The sequence below is a fragment of the Salvelinus namaycush genome, chromosome 5 (genome assembly GCF_016432855.1).
Source record: "Salvelinus namaycush isolate Seneca chromosome 5, SaNama_1.0, whole genome shotgun sequence".
NCBI classification, from domain to species: domain Eukaryota; kingdom Metazoa; phylum Chordata; class Actinopteri; order Salmoniformes; family Salmonidae; genus Salvelinus; species Salvelinus namaycush.
This window is the reverse complement of record NC_052311.1, coordinates 6513372-6535923: the sequence shown is the minus strand read 5'-3', so window position 1 is coordinate 6535923 and position 22552 is coordinate 6513372. Positions and strand designations below refer to the sequence as shown.

The following is a 22552-nucleotide window of genomic DNA, read 5'->3' as shown; positions in this document are numbered from 1 at the left end:
AAACGGCACCTCAAACAGCTAGGACATGGTCAGACAGATAACATGTTGAGAAACCTTCAAAATCAGATAGAAATGAATTATATAGAACAGACAGGCCTTTCTGACAAGTAGAGAAAGTGATCATGGTAGCTCTAATTCATTACAGTTCTATCTGCAACATTCTGTGTGCTTTTTTTCTTTTCTTTGGATCTTAAAGAGAAATGTAGGACATTTCAGAAAAAAGAGACTTACCCGAGCAAACGGGTATTGTTGTAAACTCCAGAGTAAATGTAGTGGATCTGATCTCAACTGTAGGAAGTGTAACAGTAGACGTGCCAAAGCCCCTGCCTGGTTTGGAATATGTGTGTGTTTACAAAGTACATGTGTTGAGTTCCCCTGCTGTTACAGTGTTCCAGCTCACAAAAAGTGAGAGGGCCACATGCTTCTAGGTGAGCTGGTACATAGTTAAGAGAGTCTGCTCTGTCTCTGTGGGAATAGTGTCGGAATGTTTTCAGAATCCCAGGAGCATCATCATCAGTGTGTATTTGGCACTTGTTGCAAAGTTATTATTTTGTATCCATTCAGAAAATCACATTTGTTACTGACTGTCCCTCCTCCTCCCTCTCTCTTCCCTGCTCTCCTCTCTTCCCTGCTCTCCTCTCTTCCCTGCTCTCCTCTCTTCTCTGCTCTCCTCTCTCCCTTGCTCTCCTCTCTTCCTTGCTCTCCTCTCTTCCTTGCTCTCCTCTCCTCTCTTCCCTGCTCTCTTCCCTGCTCTCCTCTCTTCCTTGCTCTCCTCTCTTCCTTGCTCTCCTCTCTTCCTTGCTCTCCTCTCTTCCTTGCTCTCCTCTCTTCCTTGCTCTCCTCTCTCCTCTCTTCACTGCTCTCTTCCCTGCTCTCCTCCTCTCTTCCTTGCTCTCCTCTCTCCTCTCTTCCCTGCTCTCCTCTCTCCTCTCTTCCCTGCTCTCCTCTCTCCTCTCTCCTCTCTTCCTTGCTCTCCTCTCTCCTCTCTTCCTTGCTCTCCTCTCTTCACTGCTCTCTTCCCTGCTCTCCTCTCTCCTCTCTTCCTTGCTCTCCTCTCTCCTCTCTTCACTGCTCTCTTCCCTGCTCTCCTCTCTTCCTTGCTCTCCTCTCTCCTCTCTTCCTTGCTCTCCTCTCTCCTCTCTTCCTTGCTCTCCTCTCCTCTCTTCCTTGCTCTCCTCTCTCCTCTCTTCACTGCTCTCTTCCTTGCTCTCCTCTCCTCTCTTCCTTGCTCTCCTCTCTCCTCTCTTCACTGCTCTCTTCCCTGCTCTCCTCTCTCCTCTCTTCCTTGCTCTCCTCTCTCCTCTCTTCACTGCTCTCTTCCCTGCTCTCCTCCTCTCTTCCTTGCTCTCCTCTCTCCTCTCTTCCCTGCTCTCCTCTCTCCTCTCTTCCCTGCTCTCCTCTCTCCTCTCTTCCCTGCTCTCCTCTCTCCTCTCTTCCTTGCTCTCCTCTCTCCTCTCTTTACTGCTCTCTTCCCTGCTCTCCTCTCAATGCAGTTCTACCTCCAGGCAGGGTGGTGGCGCTGCGTTGTGTACAACCCAGGGCAAGGCCGGGACCACCCATAAGATCTGTCTGGTGTGTTCAGATGAGGCGTCTGGCTGTCACTACGGGGTGCTCACCTGCGGAAGCTGCAAGGTGTTCTTCAAGAGAGCCGTGGAAGGTACAGGGGCAAGGGGTGAGATGCTAGGACAACTCATATGGTCTGGTCCCAGATCTGTTTTTACTATCTTGCCAAGTAGGCAGAAACGGATCTGGAACTGGGCTACCACTGGTGATGTCATGAAATGATGTGTGGTTTATGCATCATCATGCTTGCCTGTGGCAAGGACTGAGACGGTAAGACACCTTGTACTGTGCTGTCATGAAATGATGTGTGGTTTATGTATCATCATACTTGCCTGTGGCAAGGACTGAGATGGTAAGACACCTTGTACTGTGCTGTCATGGAATGATGTTTGTTTACGGTAGATACTGGCAAGGTAGGATTTTTTAAATTTGTGTAGGCCAGTGACAAAAAAATCCAAATCGTCGACAGCAATGAGTCTGCTTACAGGGAGGAGGTCAGAGACTAGGCAGGGTGGTGCCAGGACATCAACCTCTCCCTCAACGTCAGTAAGATCAAGGATCTGATCGTAGACTATAGGAGAAAGAGGGGAGAGCACGCCCCCATGCACATCAACAGGGCTGTTTTGGAGCAGGTCGATAGCTTTAAGTTCCTTGGCGTCCACATCACTAAGGACTTAACATGGTCCACCCGCACCCGCACAGTCGCGAAGAGGGAATGGCAGCGCCTCTTCCCCTTCAAGAGGCTGAAAAGATTTGGCATGGGCCCTCAGATCCTCAAAAATGTCTACAGCTGCACCATCGAGAGCGTCCTCACTGGCTGCATCACAAAGCGAAGCGCTACAGATATTGGTGTGGACAGCCCAGTACAGCCCAGAGCTCAATGCCATCCAGGAAATGTATAATGTTTTATTTAACCTTTATTTAACTAGACAAGTCAGTTAAGAACAAAATTCTTATTTACAATGACAGTGCGCCGCTCTATGGGACTCCCAATCACGGCCGGTTGTGATACAGCCTGGAATTGAACCAGGTCTGTAGTGACACCTCTAGCACTGAGATGCAGTGCCTTAGACTGCTGCGCCACTCAGGAGCCCCAAAAGAATGGCAAGGGGTGAGGTGGTAGGACAACTGATACTGGTACACCTTTGGTGGCATGGAATGGTGTTCGGTATGCATATCATAAATGATACTGTACTGGTTGTTGTTGCCTGTTGTTATAAAGAAAATGCAGACATTTTATTTGCCAGTGGAAGGCTTGCTGGTCCAGTATGATGCAAGGGGGGGAAATGCTGTTAAGAATATAGTACTTTATTACATTTCTTTTGTCATTTAAATGATTTTTTTCTTGTCTCTCAGGGCAACACAACTACCTGTGTGCTGGGAGGAACGACTGCATCATCGATAAGATCAGAAGGAAGAACTGTCCAGCCTGCCGCTTCCGCAAGTGTCTCATGGCAGGGATGAACCTGGAAGGTACACTCTTTTACCTTGTTTTATTGTCTCATGGCAGCGATGAACCTAGAAGGTACACTCTTTTATCTTGTTTTGTTGTCTCATGGCAGGGATGAACCTGGAAGGTACACTCTTTTACCTTGTTTTATTGTCTCATGGCAGCGATGAACCTAGAAGGTACACTCTTTTATCTTGTTTTGTTGTCTCATGGCAGGGATGATTTTGATATATTAGGATCCTCATGAGTCGACGCCGATGGCGACAGCTAGTCTTACTAGAGTCTGACACATAATGGAAAATACATTACAGACAAAAGACTTTACAATTTACACACATTTAAAAACATGAACATATAGTGTATCTATCAGTTCCACATACATGTCAGTTCATACACACAACATGTAGGTCACATGTCAGTTCATACACGCAACCAGTAGGTCACATGTCAGTACGTACACGCAACCAGTAGGTCACATGTCAGTACGTACACGCAACCAGTAGGTCACATGTCAGTACGTACACGCAACCAGTAGGTCACATGTCAGTACGTACACGCAACCAGTAGGTCACATGTCAGTACGTACACGCAACCAGTAGGTCACATGTCAGTACGTACACGCAACCAGTAGGTCACATGTCAGTACGTACACGCAACCAGTAGGTCACATGTCAGTACGTACACGCAACCAGTAGGTCACATGTCAGTACGTACACGCAACCAGTAGGTCACATGTCAGTACGTACACGCAACCAGTAGGTCACATGTCAGTACGTACACGCAACCAGTAGGTCACATGTCAGTACGTACACGCAACCAGTAGGTCACATGTCAGTACGTACACGCAACCAGTAGGTCACATGTCAGTACGTACACGCAACCAGTAGGTCACATGTCAGTACGTACACGCAACCAGTAGGTCACATGTCAGTACGTACACGCAACCAGTAGGTCACATGTCAGTACGTACACGCAACCAGTAGGTCACATGTCAGTACGTACACGCAACCAGTAGGTCACATGTCAGTACGTACACGCAACCAGTAGGTCACATGTCAGTACGTACACGCAACCAGTAGGTCACATGTCAGTACGTACACGCAACCAGTAGGTCACATGTCAGTACGTACACGCAACCAGTAGGTCACATGTCAGTACGTACACGCAACCAGTAGGTCACATGTCAGTACGTACACGCAACCAGTAGGTCACATGTCAGTACGTACACGCAACCAGTAGGTCACATGTCAGTACGTACACGCAACCAGTAGGTCACATGTCAGTACGTACACGCAACCAGTAGGTCACATGTCAGTACGTACACGCAACCAGTAGGTCACATGTCAGTACGTACACGCAACCAGTAGGTCACATGCCAGTACGTACACGCAACCAGTAGGTCACATGCCAGTACGTACACGCAACCAGTAGGTCACATGCCAGTACGTACACGCAACCAGTAGGTCACATGCCAGTACGTACACGCAACCAGTAGGTCACATGCCAGTACGTACACGCAACCAGTAGGTCACATGCCAGTACGTACACGCAACCAGTAGGTCACATGCCAGTTCGTACACGCAACCAGTAGGTCACATGCCAGTTCGTACACGCAACCAGTAGGTCACATGCCAGTTCGTACACGCAACCAGTAGGTCACATGCCAGTTCGTACACGCAACCAGTAGGTCACATGGTGGAGAGGCGTTGTGAGGTGTTGCTTTATTTGTTTATGAAACCAGGTTTTACTGTTCACTTACGCTGCATATATATATTTATTTTAGATGGAAGGGAATTCCATGCATTCATGGTTCTGTATAATACTGTATGTTTACTTGAATTTGTTCTGGACCTGGGGACTGTGAAAAGACCCCTGGTGGCATGTCTGATGGGGTAAATGTGTATGTCAGTGATGTGTGTAAGTTGACTGTGCAAACAATTAGAAATTTCCAACAAATTAATGTTTCTTAGCTCGTCTGGTAGGCTTGTGTCACTGGGCAGCTCGCGGCTGTGCTTCCCTTTTGTAATCTGTAAAAGTTTGCAAGCCCTGCCACACCCGACGAGCGTCAGAGCCAGTGTAGTAGGATTCAATCTTAGTCCTGTATTGATGCTTTGCCTGTTTGATGGTTCGTTGGAGGGCATAGCGGGATTTCTTATAAGCGTCCGGGTTAGAGTCCTGCTCCTTGAAAGATGCAGCTCTAGCCTTTAGGTCAGTGCGGATGTTGCCTGTAATCCATGGCATGTATGTACGGTCACTGTGGGGACGACGTCATCGATGCACTTATTGATGAAGCCAATGAATGATGTGGTGTACTCCTCAATGCCATCGGAAGAATCCCAGAACATATTCCAGTCTGTGCTAAACAGTCCTGTAGCTTAGCGTCTGTGTCATCTGACCACTTTCTTATTGACTGGTACTTCCTGCTTTAGTTATTTGCTTGTAAGCAGGAATCAGGAGGATAGAATTGTGGTCAGATTTGCCAAATGGAGGGTGAGGGAGAGCTTTGTACGTGTCTATGTGTGTGGAGTAAAGGAGGTCTTGAGTTTTTTTTTTCTCTGGTTGCACATGTGACATGCTGGTAGAAATTAGGTCAAACAGATTTAAGTTTGCCTGCATTAAAGTCCCCGGCCACAAGGAGCACCGCTTATGGATGAGCATTTTCTTGTTTGCTCATGGCCGTATACAGCTCGTTGGGTGCGGTCTTAGTGCCAGCATCGGTTTGCGGTGGTAAATAGACGGCTGTGAAAAATATAGATAAACTCTTGATAGATTGTGTGGTCTACAGCTTATCATGAGATACTCTACCTCAGACGAGGACTACCTCAAGACTTCTTTAATATTAGACATTGCGCACAAGCTGTTATTTACAAGTAGACACAGACCCCCACCGCTTGTCTTACCGGAGGCAGCTGTTCTGTCTTGCCGATGCAGCGTAAACCCAGCCAGCTGTATGTTATCCATGTCATCGTTCAGCCATGACTTGGTGCAACACAATATAGTACAGTTTTTAATGTCCCGTTGGTAGTATAGACTTATTCAGAGCTCATCCAGTTTATTATCCAATGATCGTACGTTGGCTAATAGGACTGATGGTAGAGGCGGGTTACCCGCTCGCCGTCGGATTCTTACAAGGCACGCCGACCTAAGACCCCTATATCTCTGTCTCTTCTTCATGCAAATAACGGGGACTTGGGCCTTGTCCGGTTTCTGAAGTAAATCCTTTGCGTAAGACTTGTTAAAGAAAAAATCTTTGTCCAGTACGAGGTGAGTATTCGCTGTTCTGATATCCAGAAGCTCTTTCCGTTCATAATAGATGGTGGCAGAAACATTATAAACAAAATAAGTTACAAATAACGCGAAAAAACACACAGTAGCACAATTGGTTAAGATGAACCTGGAAGCTGAACTGTTTTACCTTGTTTTATAGTGCAGATTCTAGTTTTGATGTAAATTGGTGTACAATTCAGTCTGACTACAAGCTACTACAACCTCAAAAACCAGATACAAGTAGATATATTAGTTTGACTTGTTTTTGAGATCATGGTCACTCAATCTACCGCCTCCCTTCCTCTCTCCTTCGCCACAGCTCGTAAAACCAAGAAGCTGAACCGTTTAAAGGGGGTGCAGCAGCCCACCATGGCCGAGCTGACCCCCCGTCCTCTCCCAGAGGCCAGGTCGCTGGTCCCCAAGTCCATGCCCCAGCTCACCCCCACCATGCTGTCTCTACTAAAGGCCATCGAGCCAGACACCATCTACTCTGGCTACGACGGCACCCTGCCAGACACCTCCACACGCATCATGACCACCCTCAACAGGCTGGGGGGACGACAGGTGGTATCAGCCGTGAAGTGGGCCAAGGCCCTGCCAGGTACTACTGTCTCTAAAATACACTGTTGGAAACCTGCACAATACCTACCATAGATAGCAGTACTACAGTATCATCTGGGAAATGGAACCTTTAGTCATTTAGTGTTCTATTATCTTCCCCTGCAGGGTTCCGGGACCTTCACCTGGACGACCAGATGACTCTGCTGCAGTGTTCCTGGTTGTTCCTCATGTCCTTCGGCCTGGGCTGGAGGTCCTACCAACAGTGTGACGGGAACATGCTCTGCTTCGCTCCAGACCTCGTCATCAACCAGTATGTCTCTTTGTCTCTCTCTCTCTCTCTCTCCAGTATCTGTCTTCAATCGGTCTTAGTCTTTATCTGTCTGTCTCTCTCTAGTATCTGTCTTCAATCTGTCTTAGTCTCTGTCTGTCTGTCTGTCGCTCTCTCTCTCCAGTATGTCTTCAATCTGTCCCTGTCTCTCTCTCTGTCCAGTATCTGTCTTCAATCTGTCTTTGTCTGTTTCTCTCTCCATTATCTGTTTCTGTCTGTCTCTCCAGTATCTGTCTTTAATATGTTTTGGACTGTCTGTCTAATCCCTAACATGCCTGTCTCTCTCTCCTCATCAGGGACCGTATGAAGCTGCCCTACATGGCAGACCAGTGTGACATCATCACTAACATACCTGTCTCTCTCCTCATCAGGGACCGTATGAAGCTGCCCTACATGGCAGACTAGTGTGACATCATCACTAACATGCCTGTCTCTCTCTCCTCATCAGGGACCGTATGAAGCTGCCCTACATGGCAGATCAGTGTGACATCATCACTAACATGTCTCTCTCTCCTCATCAGGGACCGTATGAAGCTGCCCTACATGGCAGATCAGTGTGACATCATCACTAACATGTCTCTCTCTCCTCATCAGGGACCGTATGAAGCTGCCCTACATGGCAGACTAGTGTGACATCATCACTAACATGCCTGTCTCTCTCTCCTCATCAGGGACCGTATGAAGCTGCCCTACATGGCAGACCAGTGTGACATCATCACTAACATGTCTCTCTCTCCTCATCAGGGACCGTATGAAGCTGCCCTACATGGCAGACCAGTGTGAACAGATGTTGAAGATCTCCAGTGAGTTTGTCAGACTGCAGGTGTCTCATGACGAGTATCTGTGTATGAAGGTTCTGCTGCTGCTCAGCACCGGTGAGTCTCAGCCCCACGTTTACTTTGACCTTTCACACTTGAGTCCATAATAATATGCCAAACTATTTCCTGATTGATGACTGTGTGTTCCTGGGTTTTTACTGTTATTTGTTGTTGTTGATCATAGCATTGGGATGTCAAAAGAAAAGTTTCTTATTTCATCTTATTGTATTTTCGCTCTACATTTTCAACATATAATAGAAGGAGAAAGGCAGGACTTTAAAAATATATTATAAAAAAAAGATCTCACCTTTTTTTAACCAGGTAGGCTGGTTGAGAACAAGTTCTCATTTACTGGGTTATTGAACACATTTCCTGTTATGTTTCCCTTTGGTGCCAAAGGATGGTCTCGAGTAAGACACACAGAGGTTGATGTATTATGTTGTCCCGTCCCCCGCAGTGCCAAAGGATGGTCTCGAGTAAGACACACAGAGGTTGATGTATTGTGTTGTCCCGTCCCCCGCAGTGCCAAAGGATGGTCTCGAGTAAGACACACAGAGGTTGATGTATTGTGTTGTCCCGTCCCCCGCAGTGCCAAAGGATGGTCTCGAGTAAGACACACAGAGGTTGATGTATTATGTTGTCCCGTCCCCCGCAGTGCCAAAGGATGGTCTCGAGTAAGACACACAGAGGTTGATGTATTATGTTGTCCCGTCCCCCGCAGTGCCAAAGGATGGTCTCGAGTAAGACACACAGAGGTTGATGTATTATGTTGTCCCGTCCCCCGCAGTGCCAAAGGATGGTCTGAAGAGTCAGGCAGTGTTTGATGAGATCAGGATGTCCTACATCAAGGAGTTGGGGAAGGCCATCGTCAAGAGGGAGGAAAACTCCAGCCAGAACTGGCAACGCTTCTACCAGCTCACCAAGCTTCTTGACTCCATGCACGAGGTACACATTTGACTTCTTCAATTTTCTAACTTTTATTTATTTATTTTTCGTATATTTGTTATCATTTATATTATCATCATTATTATTATTGTAGGCCTATTTAATCATCTAAACCAGTTATTTAAATATGCAAAAATGTTTTGTTTCATTTTGTTGAGACATTTTCGTTGGCTAAATTAAGTTCTTTCTTTTTAATTTTGTGGTCCATATTTAGTTTAACCTCTAACGAGTCACAAACCCGGATCCGGGATCCCCCCCATCAAAAAAGCTGACTAGCATAGCCTAGCCTAAAGCCACAGGGATATCATATAATAAAATGTTCATGAAATCACAAGTCCAAGACACCAAATGAAAGATACACATCTTGTGAATCCAGCCATCATTTCTGATTTTTTAAATGTTTTACAGGGAAGACACAATATGTATTTCTATTAGCTAACCACCATAGCAAAAGACACAACTTTTTTTTCCCACCATTTTTTTCCTGCATAGGTAGCTATCACAAATTCGACCAAATAAAGATATAAATAGTCACTAACCAAGAAACAACTTCATCAGATGACAGTCTGATAACATATTTATTGTATAGCATATGTTTTGTTCGAAAAATGTGCATATTTCAGGTATAAATCATAGTTTTACATTGCAGCCACCATCACAACTCTCACCAAAGCAACTAGAATAACTACAGAGAGCAACGTGAATTACCTAAATACTCATCATAAAACATTTATGAAAAATACACAGCGTACAGCAAATGAAAGACAAAGATCTTGTGAATCCAGCCAATATTTCAGATTCTTTAAGTGTTTTACAGCGAAAACACAATATAGCATTATATTAGCTTACTACAATAGCCAACCACACAGCAGCATTGATTCATGCACGTTAGCGATAGCGAATAAACCAGCAAAAGATATTAAATTTTTCACTAACCTTCTCAAAACTTCATCAGATGACAGTCCTATAACATCATATTACACAATACATATATTGTTTGTTCGAAAATGTGCATATTTAGCGGCACAAATCGTGGTTATACAATGAGAATAGTAGCCAAGCTGCCAACAAAATGTCGGGAGAAATCTTGGGAGAGGCACCTAATCTAATCAATAACTAATCATAAACTTGACTAAAAAATACAGGTTGGACAGCAAATAAAAGATACATTAGTTCTTAATGCAACCGCTGTGTTAGATTTTTAAAATTAACGTTACTACGACATACAGCGTGCGTTAAAGCGAGACCGCACCGAAATTAATGGCGGAATAGTAGTTTTACATTTTTCAACAGAACAACGAATTAACATCATAAATAGTTCTTACTTTTTGATGAGCTTCCATCAGAATCTTGTGCAAGTGGTCCTTTGTCCAGAATCATCGTTGCTCGGTTGTAGATTGACGTCTTCAACTTAGGAATTAGCAGCAAACATTAGCTATGTGGCCCAGACGTGTCCAACTCTTCATAACGCAGCACAAAGAAATATCCGAAAATCGCAATATACTGATATAAACTGATATAACTCGGTTTAAAATAACTACATTATGATGTCTTTAACACCTATATCGAATAAAATCAGAGCCGGATATATCTAAGGCCTATAACGAGAGCTTTTCAGAATGCCATCCTGAGGTCTGTCTTGCGCCATGACGAACGTTGAAAAGAGTGCACCCCACGTTCCAAGACCCTTTATATGGCCTCAGATCTGCCTAGCAACACCATTCCAATTCTCACTGCTTACTGACATCTAGGGGAAATCGTATGCAGTGCATGTCGACTCATAGATTACATGCAAATTAATAAACTGACCCTGGAACAGAGTGCCCGATTTCAGATTTCTCACTTCCTGACAGGAAGTTAGCTGCAACTTGAGTTCTGTTTTACTCACAGATATAATTCAAACGGTTTTAGAAACTAGAGAGTGTTTTCTATCCAATAGTAATAATAATATGCATATTGTACGAGCAAGAATTGAGTACGAGGCAGTTTAATTTGGGAACTAATTTTTACAAAGTGAAAACAGCGCCCCCATATTGACAAGAAGTTTTAAGATAGGTTAAAACTAGGTCTGTTGTAAAATAAATAGCATTAGCCTATTGCTGTCCTTTGTTGAGTAGGCCTACGGTAGGGACTCATCTGTTGTTGGTAAATGCTGCAATATAGGTCTGTTCAAGGTTTAAACCAGTTCTTTAAATATGCAACAACTGTTTTGTTTCCTTCTGTTGAGCCATTTTCTTTGGTCAAATTAAGTTCCAACTTTATTGTTTCGTCTGCCACAATATAATACAGCTACCGGTAGTCTCAGGGCTACTCGCACTCAAACCATGAAAATGGAAAAAACAAGAGGATGAGGACGAGATGCAAAACTTAGTTTAATGACGCAACATGATAACCTGTTTGTATTTTCCCTATAAACAATGACTTACTATTTGGCTATTATACGGTTTACTATGGCTATTATTAGGTTTAGCTACTGCAGGCCTATGAAGGCAGAAAATGTTTTAGTCCTAACAGAGTTATTGCTTTAATCTAACAATATAACACTTCTCTTTATAAAAATTGACGAATTAGCCTCCTCCTGTACGCCTATCTGTATAGCTGTATATCAAATCTAATTTTTATTTGTCACATGCGCTGAATACAACAGGTTTAGACCTTACCGTGAAATGCTTACTTACAAGCCCTTAACCAACAATGCAGTTTTAAGAAAAATAATAGCTAAGAAAATATTTACTAAATACACTCAAAAAAAAATATATATATACCATAAAAAAACAATAGCGAGGCTATATACAGGGGGTACCGGTACAGAGTCAATGAGGAGGCACCGGTACTGAGTCAATGTGCGGGCTATATACAGGGGGTACCGGTACGGAGTCAATGTGGAGGCTATATACAGGGGGTACCGGTACGGAGTCAATGTGGAGGCTATATACAGGGGGTACCGGTACGGAGTCAATGTGGAGGCTATATACAGGGGGTACCGGTACGGAGTCAATGTGGAGGCTATATACAGGGGGTACCGGTACGGAGTCAATGTGGAGGCTATATACAGGGGGTACCGGTACTGAGTCAATGTGGAGGCTATATACAGGGAGTACCGGCACAGAGTCAATGTGGAGGCTATATACAGGGGGTACCGGTACGGAGTCAATGTGGAGGCTATATACAGGGGGTACCGGTACTGAGTCAATGTGGAGGCTATATACAGGGAGTACCGGCACAGAGTCAATGTGGAGGCTATATACAGGGGGTACCGGTACGGAGTCAATGTGGAGGCTATATACAGGGGGTACCGGTACGGAGTCAATGTGGAGGCTATATACAGGGGGTACCGGTACGGAGTCAATGTGGAGGCTATATACAGGGGGTACCGGTACGGAGTCAATGTGGAGGCTATATACAGGGGGTACCGGTACGGAGTCAATGTGGAGGCTATATACAGGGGGTACCGGTACGGAGTCAATGTGGAGGCTATATACAGGGGGTACCGGTACAGAGTCAATGTGGAGGCTATATACAGGGGGTACCGGTACTGAGTCAATGTGCGGGGGTACAGGTTAGTCAAGGTAATTTGTACATGTAGGTAGAGTGACCATGTATAGGTAACAAACAGCGAGTTTTGAAAATCTATGGCAAGACCCTGAAAATGGTTGTCTAGCAATGATCAACAACCAATTTGACAGAGCTTGAAGCATTTTGAAAAGAATAATGGGCAAATGTTACACAATTCAGGTGTGGAAAGCTCTTAGAGACCCAGAAAGACACACAGCTGTAATCGCTGCCGCAGGTGCTTCTACAAAGTATTGACTCAGGGGTGTGAGTACTTATGTAAATTAGATATTTCTGTATTTAATTTTCAATACATTTGCAAACATTTCTCGATTTTTTTTTTTCACTATGTCATTATGGGGTATTGTGTGAAGATGGGTGAGAAAAATAATTTCTGAAAGCACTGTACAAAGAAATTAATGTCGATGTCGGGAAGCATGGCTCTGTCACTTTAGGGCTGGCCTAAGCTTCTCTTCCTTTATATATATAATAAAAAAAAATATATATTAATACACTATATATACTAAAGTATGTGAACACCTCTTCACATTAGTTGATTCGACTATTTCAGTCACACTCGTTGCTGAAGGGTGCATACAATCGAGCACAGGGCCATGCAATCTCCGTAGACAAATATTGGCAGTAGAATAGCCTTACTGAAGAGCTCAGTGACTTTCAACGTGGCACCGTCATAGGATGCCACCTTTCCAACAAGTCAGTTTGTCAAATTTCTGCCCTGCTAGAGCTGCCCCGCTCAACCGTAAGTGGTGTTATTGTGAAGTGGAAACGTCTAGGAGTAACAATGGCTCAGCCATGAAGTGGTAGGCCACACAAGCTCACAGAATGAGACCACCGAGTGTTGAAGCATCTTGCGTGTAACAAATCTTATGTCCTTGGTTGCAACACTCACTACCGAGTTCCAAACTGTCTCTGGAAGCAACGTCAGCACAAGAACTGTTTGAATAGAACAGCTATTGTTCAGCCTGCAGTAGCAGCTAATGTGTGGTGTTCAATGTAGGCCTACATTCCATGAGACTTTGGGAAAGATCATGCAGGGCTTGACATTCACTTGTTTATCCACTTGTCCTTCAGACAAGAAGGTGACTGAACATTTGTTTTTTTGCAATAAACCACTTTACAAAATAAAATTCATTATTATTCCCATACCATTTTTACAGAGAATCAGACAAATTATGCTACCCTATGCCTATTGGCTACTTAACTTATTCAAACCTGTCTCAAAAACACTGCCCCTTTAAGACATAACAAAAAAAAATGCTGGCTCCTGGTGGTCTGTAGCTCAATGCTGCCTCCTGGTGGTCTGGAGCTCAATGCTGCCTCCTGGTGGTCTGGAGCTCAATGCTGCCTCCTGGTGGTCTGGAGCTCAATGCTGCCTCCTGGTGGTCTGGAGCTCAATGCTGCCTCCTGGTGGTCTGGAGCTCAGTACATATGAGATTCATGTTTCAGTTTCTGTACACTTGGCATACAGCTGCAGTGGCTTGCGAAAGTATTCACCCCATTGGCATTTTTCCTATTTTGTTGCCTTAACCTGTAATTAAAATGGATTTTTGGGGGGTTCGTGTCATTTGATGTACACATGCCTACCACTTTGAAGATGCTAAATATTTTTTCTTGTGAAACAAACAAGAAATAAGACAAAAAAAACTGAAACCTCGCATGCATAACTATTCCCCCCCCCCCCCCCCCCAAAGTTAATACTTTGTAGAGCCACTTTTTGCAGCAATTACAGCTGCAAGTCTCTTGGGGTATGTCTCTCTATAAGCTTGGCACATCTAGCCACTGGGATTTTTGCCCATTCTTCAAGGCAAAACTGCTCCAGCTCCTTCAAGTTGGATGGGTTCCGCTGGTGTACAGCAATCTTTAAGTCATACCACAGAGTCTCAATTGGATTGAGGTCTGGGCTTTGACTAGGCCATTCCAAGACATTTAAATGTTTCCCCTTAAACCACTCAGTGTTTTATTAGCAGCATGCTTATGGTCATTGTCCTGCTGGAAGGTGAACCTCCGTCCCGGTCTCAAATCTCTGGAAGACTGAAACAGGTTTCCCTCAAGAATTTCCCTGTATTTAGCGCCATCCATCATTCCTTAAATTCTGACCAGTTTCCCAGTCCCTGCCAATGGAACAAACATCCCCACAGCATGATGCTGCCACCACCATGCTTCACTGTGGGGATGTTGTTCTCGGGGTGATGAGAGGTGTTGGGTTTGCTCCAGACATTGCATTTTCCTTGATGGCCAAAAAGCTCAATTTTAGTCTCATCTGGCCAGAGTACCTTCTTCCATATGTTTGAGGAGTCTCCCACATGCCTTTTGGCAAACACCGAACATGTTTGCTTAATTTTTTTTGCCCACTCTTCCGTAAAGCAGCCCAGCTCCATGGAGTGTACGGCTTAAAGTGGTCCTATGGACAGATACTCCAATCTCCGCTGTGGAGCTTTGCAGCTCCTTCAGGGTTATCTTTGGTCTCTTTGTTGCCGCTCTGATTAATGCCCTCGCCTGGTCCATGAGTTTTGGTGGGTGGCCCTCTCTTGGCAGGTTTGTTGTGGTGCCATATTATTTCCATTAAAAAAAATAATGGATTTAATGGTGCTCAAAGTTCAAAGTTTCTGATATTTTTTTATAACCCAACCCTGATCGGTACTTCTCCACAACTTTGTCCCTGACCTGTTTGGAGAGCTCCTTGGTCTTCATGGTGCCGCTTGCTTGGTGGTGCCCATTGCTCAGTGGTGTTGGAGACTCTGGGGCCTTTCAGAACAGGTGTATATATACTGAGATCATGTGACAGATCATGTGACACTTAGATTGCACACAGGTGCACACTATATACACTGCTCAAAAAAATAAAGGGAACACTTAAACAACACAATGTAACTCCAAGTCAATCACACTTCTGTGAAATCAAACTGTCCACTTAGGAAGCAACACTGATTGACAATAAATTTCACATGCTGTTGTGCAAATGGAATAGACAAAAGGTGGAAATTATAGGCAATTAGCAAGACACCCCCAATAAAGGAGTGATTCTGCAGGTGGGGACCACAGACCACTTCTCAGTTCCTATGCTTCCTGGCTGATGTTTTGGTCACTTTTGAATGCTGGCGGTGCTTTCACTCTAGTGGTAGCATGAGACGGAGTCTACAACCCACACAAGTGGCTCAGGTAGTGCAGCTCATCCAGGATGGCACATCAATGCGAGCTGTGGCAAAAAGGTTTGCTGTGTCTGTCAGCGTAGTGTCCAGAGCATGGAGGCGCTACCAGGAGACAGGCCAGTACGTCAGGAGACGTGGAGGAGGCCGTAGGAGGGCAACAACCCAGCAGCAGGACCGCTACCTCCGCCTTTGTGCAAGGAGGGGCACTGCCAGAGCCCTGCAAAATGACCTCCAACAGGCCACAAATGTGCATGTGTCAGCATATGGTCTCACAAGGGCTCTGAGGATCTCATCTCGGTACCTAATGGCAGTCAGGCTACCTCTGGCGAGCACATGGAGGGCTGTGCGGCCCCACAAAGAAATGCCACCCCACACCATGACTGACCCACCGCCAAACCAGTCATGCTGGAGGATGTTGCAGGCAGCAGAACGTTCTCCACGGCGTCTCCAGACTCTGTCACGTCTGTCACATGTGCTCATGTGCTCAGTGTGAACCTGCTTTCATCTGTGAAGAGCACAGGGCGCCAGTGGCGAATTTGCCAATCTTGGTGTTCTCTGGCAAATGCCAAACGTCCTGCACGGTGTTGGGCTGTAAGCACAACCCCCACCTGTGGACGTCGGGCCCTCATACCACCCTCATGGAGTCTGTTTCTGACCGTTTGAGCAGACACATGCACATTTGTGGCCTGCTGGAGGTCATTTTGCAGGGCTCTGGCAGTGCCCCTCCTTGCACAAAGGCGGAGGTAGCGGTCCTGCTGCTGGGTTGTTGCCCTCCTACGGCCTCCTCCACGTCTCCTGATGTACTGGCCTGTCTCCTGGTAGCGCCTCCATGCTCTGGACACTACGCTGACAGACACAGCAAACCTTCTTGCCACAGCTCGCATTGATGTGCCATCCTGGATGAGCTGCACTACCTGAGCCACTTGTGTGGGTTGTAGACTCCGTCTCATGCTACCACTAGAGTGAAAGCACCGCCAGCATTCAAAAGTGACCAAAACATCAGCCAGGAAGCATAGGAACTGAGAAGTGGTCTGTGGTCCCCACCTGCAGAATCACTCCTTTATTGGGGGTGTCTTGCTAATTGCCTATAATTTCCACCTTTTGTCTATTCCATTTGCACAACAGCAAGTGAAATTTATTGTCAATCAGTGTTGCTTCCTAAGTGGACAGTTTGATTTCACAGAAGTGTGATTGACTTGGAGTTACATTGTGTTGTTTAAGTGTTCCCTTTATTTTTTTGAGCAGTGTATATATAGGATTCATGTTTCTGTACACATGGCATACAGCTAGAAATGAGATTCATGTAGGAGTATGAGTGGGTTGTGAACAATGATATGAGAAACGGTGACAATAATTTTGCAGATGTTGGGACACGATGTGTTGTGTGTGCTCCTGTCCTTATTCTAGCCATGTTTGTTTTAGTGTCTCTGTTTTGTTTTCAATCTACACTAAGAACATTTCTGTGACCAACAGACAGTAAATAAACATGTCAAATGTGCTCCTTTCCCTTTAGATGGTTGGTGAGCTGCTGGACTTCTGCTTCTACACGTTCGTCAACAAGTCTCTGTCAGTGGAGTTCCCAGAGATGTTAGCAGAGATCATCAGCAACCAGTTACCAAAATTCAAAGCCGGGAGCGTCAAGCCACTCCTCTTCCACCAGAAATGACTGTGTGGTGCCACCGCCACTGGCCGTGTCCACCACCGAGACACAATGCCTTAAAATCCCCTCACCTTCCCCTGAACGAGGGAGACGGGGAAGAAGAGAGGCTGTTTTGGGAGAAATGATACAATGTACAGGGGTTTGCTGATTTGGGGATGAAACAAGCGCCATCGAGGAGGAAGGAGAGATTTGTCAAGAGGCAGAAGACGAGACGGAGAGAGCAGAGGATTTTTGTTTTGTTTAACATCAATGGTCTATGATCCAGTTAATAGAATAAATGTTTTCATAAGTTTAAGTATAATCAAGGATTGAACTTAACTAACCCTTTGTGTTTTCTCAGGTGTATGACCCGCAGAACTTAACAATATCTAGATTAAGCAAGTATCTATGTACAGATTATTAAGATGATGATGTCTACGTTTCTGCTGCCACAGTATATACAGTTTATTATACAGGTCATTTCTTACCTCAGCAAAGGTAACACTATAACTGTCTTGTACTGTTATTCAACAGGTTAACCCACTGTGTATTCCTCTACCTGCTGTTGTTTTTAGGACGTTGTAACAGAGTTGATTATCAAATCACATGACGTTTTGTTTTCTTCGTAACTGTCATTTTCCAAAGCATGTTGCATTGCTTTTTTAAAATTTTTAAGTCGGGCGTAACATGATGAAATTGTTTTATACAATGAAAGCATACCGTTCACAGATCTATCTTTGTCTACATTAAGCTACCTACTGGCTGCCAGGTTCACCGTCGATCAGAAAAAAGGGGGGGGGGAAAAGTGCCTTTTTAGCTTGAAGTCTGATTTTAGCCATTCTCTCTCTGACTGTCCGAGGATAGATATTCTTCTTTCACCATCATGGTTGACCCTCAGTGTATCTGATTGTTTTGTTTCTATTACATGCAGTTGCAGTCAGTTTTCCTTTTTTAAATGGCAGCCGTGTTAGTCTGTTGCAGCTCAGTTATGGCTCCTCAGTGTAAACGATAACAATAAGATCAGTAGATTTAAACAATACTCCCAATCTGCATACAGTATTCACCTGATCTCTTGTACACGTCTTATTTTTAAATACTATTTTAGTACAATGACACCCCTACCATTTATGAGATAATGTGAAAGTACATAGTAAAGAACATGGCTTTAACTATTGGATGTTTGTAAAAGGAAGCTATTAATTGTCACCTTTTGAACTTATTTTTGTCAGCAAAAGTACTTTTGTCCATCGATGAACTAATACCGTCTTCCTGCTGCTTTTGTTTTAACTCTTGTTTTGCTAGTCGTTTTTTTTGCCCATTTGTCATTATTGGAATGTGCCGGAGAGAGCGATGCGTCAGCCAATCAAAAATGGAGAGTGCAGATTCCACTTTTTTTTTTGTGTCGACAGCCCCAAAACCAGAAGAGCTGGTTGCTATGGTTTCCACTCAGATTTGATGGGAAAATGGCTGTTCTTGAATTTAGTTCTACAGTAGTTCTTGGTCTCTTAAGGAAAATATAAATAGTAACAGTCCAAGTCAGAGGGTCCAGTATTGACCCTCTATATGCTGGTTTCTGTATGAACACACTGGTGTTTGAATGGATAGTAGAGTGGTGTGTGTGAATGAAACATGGGTAACTTGTCATTATTAATCCTTATAGCGCTTACATTCTGGCAACAGTGAAATATCACTGACATATCAGACAATTTGACAACTTGATGAGATGAAAACCAGCAATACACAGGGGGTTCTGGAGAACTGACACTGCTGGACCCTGGTCTAGGACAACCTGCTGCTCACTCAACAACCCCTTACCCACCTAGGCATCTTGCTTACAACATCTCAGCTCTTATTGTTCCTCTCTGTGTGTGTGTGTGTGTGTGACACAAAAAGTTTTCCAGTAAAGCACTTAGTACTAACATCCTTCTCTGTCATCTGGTTTCTCACTCAAACTGTGAGCACGTCACAAATGACTCCCTGTTCCCTTTGTAGTGTGTTACTTTTGACCAGGGCAAGGCTCTGGTCCAAAGTAGTGCACAGAATAGGGAATAGGGTGCTATTTTAGACATAGTCTGTAGCTTAATGGATGAGGAGGGGAAGAGACATAAACCAGGAGACATTTGGCCCGGCAACAGAGGACTGGGGTTTCCCACCCCATGCTCTAAGGGGAAATTGTTTTCTTCTAAAAACATGTTTTCATTGTGATGTAATTGTATGGTGTTGTCACATTCCGTACATTTGAGGGGAATTTGTGAGAATTGTTAACCCGAGACCTGAAGCCATTTTTGAAAAGGTGGGATGTGTTCTAACTTACCTAACCTGCATTAAAAAATGCAACGCTAGTTATTTGTTTGCTGTCATTGGTCTATTTACATGTTGGAAAACTGACATCTCTTATTTTCTGATTTTCATACACTATGCCAACATCTAATAAGAAGCTATACATTAGTGATTTTTAAGAACAACTATACCATACTCAGGTTGTTGTCATTGGTTAAAAGTGGTCATCTTATGTTCACTGATGGAACTGTTTAAAACCAAAAACTTGTACGTTTTGATTCCCAGAGTGAGTTTTTCTGACAATTAACAGTCAGGTTAAATAAAAGCTCACCTGGCCGTTCAGGTACGTTACTTTCATGCATACTGGACATGCCAAAGTCATTTGATTTTTCTCACTACATGATTAACCATTGTTAACTTCCCAATCTATCCTAAAGGAAAACATTTATTTTCAAAAGTAGTTCAATAAAATTAAATGAATTCTCCCCATCTAAACTGCTTGTGGATTTCCTATGGGTTACTTTCACATTCAGTGTGGCTATAAATAATTCTCTGCTGTTGCCTTTCATATAACTGGTATGAAACCACAAACTACTCACCTCCCCTTATCCCAACATGTATTGGTCTCTGTGGAATTGTATTATGCAGTACATTTTTTACAAGAAAATCTGAAAATATGCAAATATAAATGACAAATACCTGAGTTACATGTGTTGCTCTAAACAGAGATTATAGACATATACTGTCATTTTCTTTTTTTCTTTTCCAATATAAGCTATTTTAGACAGAAAATGTTCACTTTAGTGAATGAACTCTGCAGGACAGATTTTCAGGAAAACTTTCAAGTGTCAATATATACCATTTTATTTAGATAGCACAGTTCCAGTATATTAGATTTTCTACCGGGTGGCCAAAGCAAATCCAGACTCAAAGTTTCCCTGTAGTTTTAGTAGCTCTTGGAACGACAGACGTACAGGACTGTCGTATAACACATTTTATATTTCTTTTGTGTGTCTTTGGTCAAATGTTGTGTGTTAATATTAGGAATATAGTCGTCAGTCAAAAAACTTCACACAAACTGTTTGTGAAAGTTAATCAACCAGCTTGAACCTGACAATTTGCACTACCCCAAATATTATTTTGAAATTCTATTTTGTATAAAACAGACGTTAACTTTTGAAACGTATTATCAAGGGCAGATTGAAGATGATGATTCACTGGTATATGCTTTTCTTTGAAGATGACTTGTTTAGCTTATACACTATTTTAATTATGTACATATAACCCAGTGTAAAGAAAAACAATGTGTTGTTTCTCCCACAAATAATAGTCGTTTTCTATATCCTCTGTATTATTGCTCATCTGTAGTAGGTCATGTTGATGCTTTTCCTGCCATTAAATGTTGAACTACGTCTTCGTTGTGTGTGGTACCTTTTCAAAACAAGAAATTGTATGCAGATTGATCATGTTTAACTCACTTTATCTGAACAATGAAAAAAGTCACCTTGTCAGATATACTTTTAATAATCACATTATTACGATAAGCACTGGTTCATCCAATAAAGAGGCTTTTCCTTTCTGGGGCTTATTGGTTAGGTTTGTAACATTTTATTATTTTTTAACCTTTATTTAACTAGACAAGTCAGTTAAGAGCAAGTTCTTATTTACAATGACGGCCTACACCGGCCAAACCCGGACAACACTGGGCCAATTGTGCGTCGCCCAATGGCACTCCCAATCACGGCCGGTTGTGATACAGCCTGGATTTGAACCAGGGTGTCTGTAGTGACGCCTTAGACCGCCGCACCACTCGGGAGCCCAAGGACTAGATCAAATGATTTCCTTGGCTGCCAGGAGACCTATTCTAGTTAATGGAAATGGACGTTGAATGTCTTGGCACTGAAAGAAGCTCCTACACCAACCTCCACTTTCATGTCAGTCTAATATTGCTACTGCTAGTCTCTTGGTCTCAGCATTTCAACACAGAATTTCTATGACCACACTTGATGCCCCAAAGCCAGTGATAATGTTGGGAGAAAATAGCTTGTTGTTCCTTATTGAGGCCCCATAGGCTGATCCCAGATATGTTTGTACTGTTTGGCCAACTCCTATGGTTGTGTGCATACCAAACATTTTTCCATGGCAAGATGGCACAAACAGATCTTGGACCAGGCTACAAGGCTGTAGCTCTGCCAGATTCCAGATCTTGGACCTAGCTACAAGGCTGTAGCCCCTACACCAGATTCCCGATGGTCTCTATAGTGAGACTGTTGTAGAGGGTTTTCTGGATGGACAGTTGACTGACCCTGATGGCACGCAAACTCTCAAGTCATATCCTGGTTGTCAAGGGAGATTGGCTCCCACCTCAGGAATGTCACAACGTGGCCCTTTTGGGTGCATATTGTGACCCCCCCTCTCTCACTCTCCCACATCAGGTTTTACAATGGTCATAAATTCCTGGTAGAAACTCTCAGTATGGAGGGAGAGAGCCTATGGGAAACAAAGACATTCTCCTTGCCAAAACTCCTAATCCCCAAAATGGGAGAATTAAACAATACTTCTATTTTTGAGAATGTGGGAATGGTCTGTGGACACTTAAGGGACAATCATGTCGAGTGTGTTTCATTTGGTGATCTCATGAAGGACAGGAAACACACATTACTGTGTCTCAATATTTGGGTTTGCATCTAAATGTGGTATAAAATATCTAATTGATATATTGTTTAGATATAAAGTTTTAACTAGTCAGTGGCCATGCCCCCGTGATCTCTAGTGGACAAACCAGAGGCTCTCAGTCGACTGACTATCCAGCAGAGGGACTGGCAATCACAGAGAGGGACAACAAAGGCAGACACTCGTAAATATGTAAAACTGCAATTTATTTTCGAATTAGCGGGTTTTCATGTTCAAAGTATTAGCAATTTCTATGTATGTAGTGAATCCATTCTGAGTTTCCCGTTCTTGAACTGCCCCACCCCT

General features: G+C 43.8%; 1 protein-coding gene across 4 annotated transcripts in view; it reads left to right on the top strand.

Annotated features, from left to right (window-relative positions):
* The window catches only part of LOC120047893 (glucocorticoid receptor-like), a 62020-nt gene extending 41035 nt beyond the window's left edge, over nt 1-20985 (top strand). Inside the window, exons 2-8 of one of the 4 annotated variants that reach the window (XR_005476944.1) lie at nt 1494-1672; nt 2920-3036; nt 6600-6881; nt 7007-7151; nt 7914-8044; nt 8445-8727; nt 8775-8862. Coding sequence is in view for 3 of the 4 variants with exons in the window: in XM_038993474.1 (XP_038849402.1) it covers nt 1494-1672; nt 2920-3036; nt 6600-6881; nt 7007-7151; nt 7914-8044; nt 8775-8932; nt 17168-17320 (1165 nt within the window). In the remaining variant the exon portion in view is untranslated. Of the gene's footprint in view, nt 1-1493; nt 1673-2919; nt 3037-6599; nt 6882-7006; nt 7152-7913; nt 8045-8444; nt 8743-8774; nt 8933-17167 lie in introns of those variants that run through there. The other 3 variants (XM_038993474.1, XM_038993475.1, XM_038993476.1) reach the window with 3 other exon arrangements.
* Nucleotides 20986-22552: the final 1567 nt, after the last annotated feature.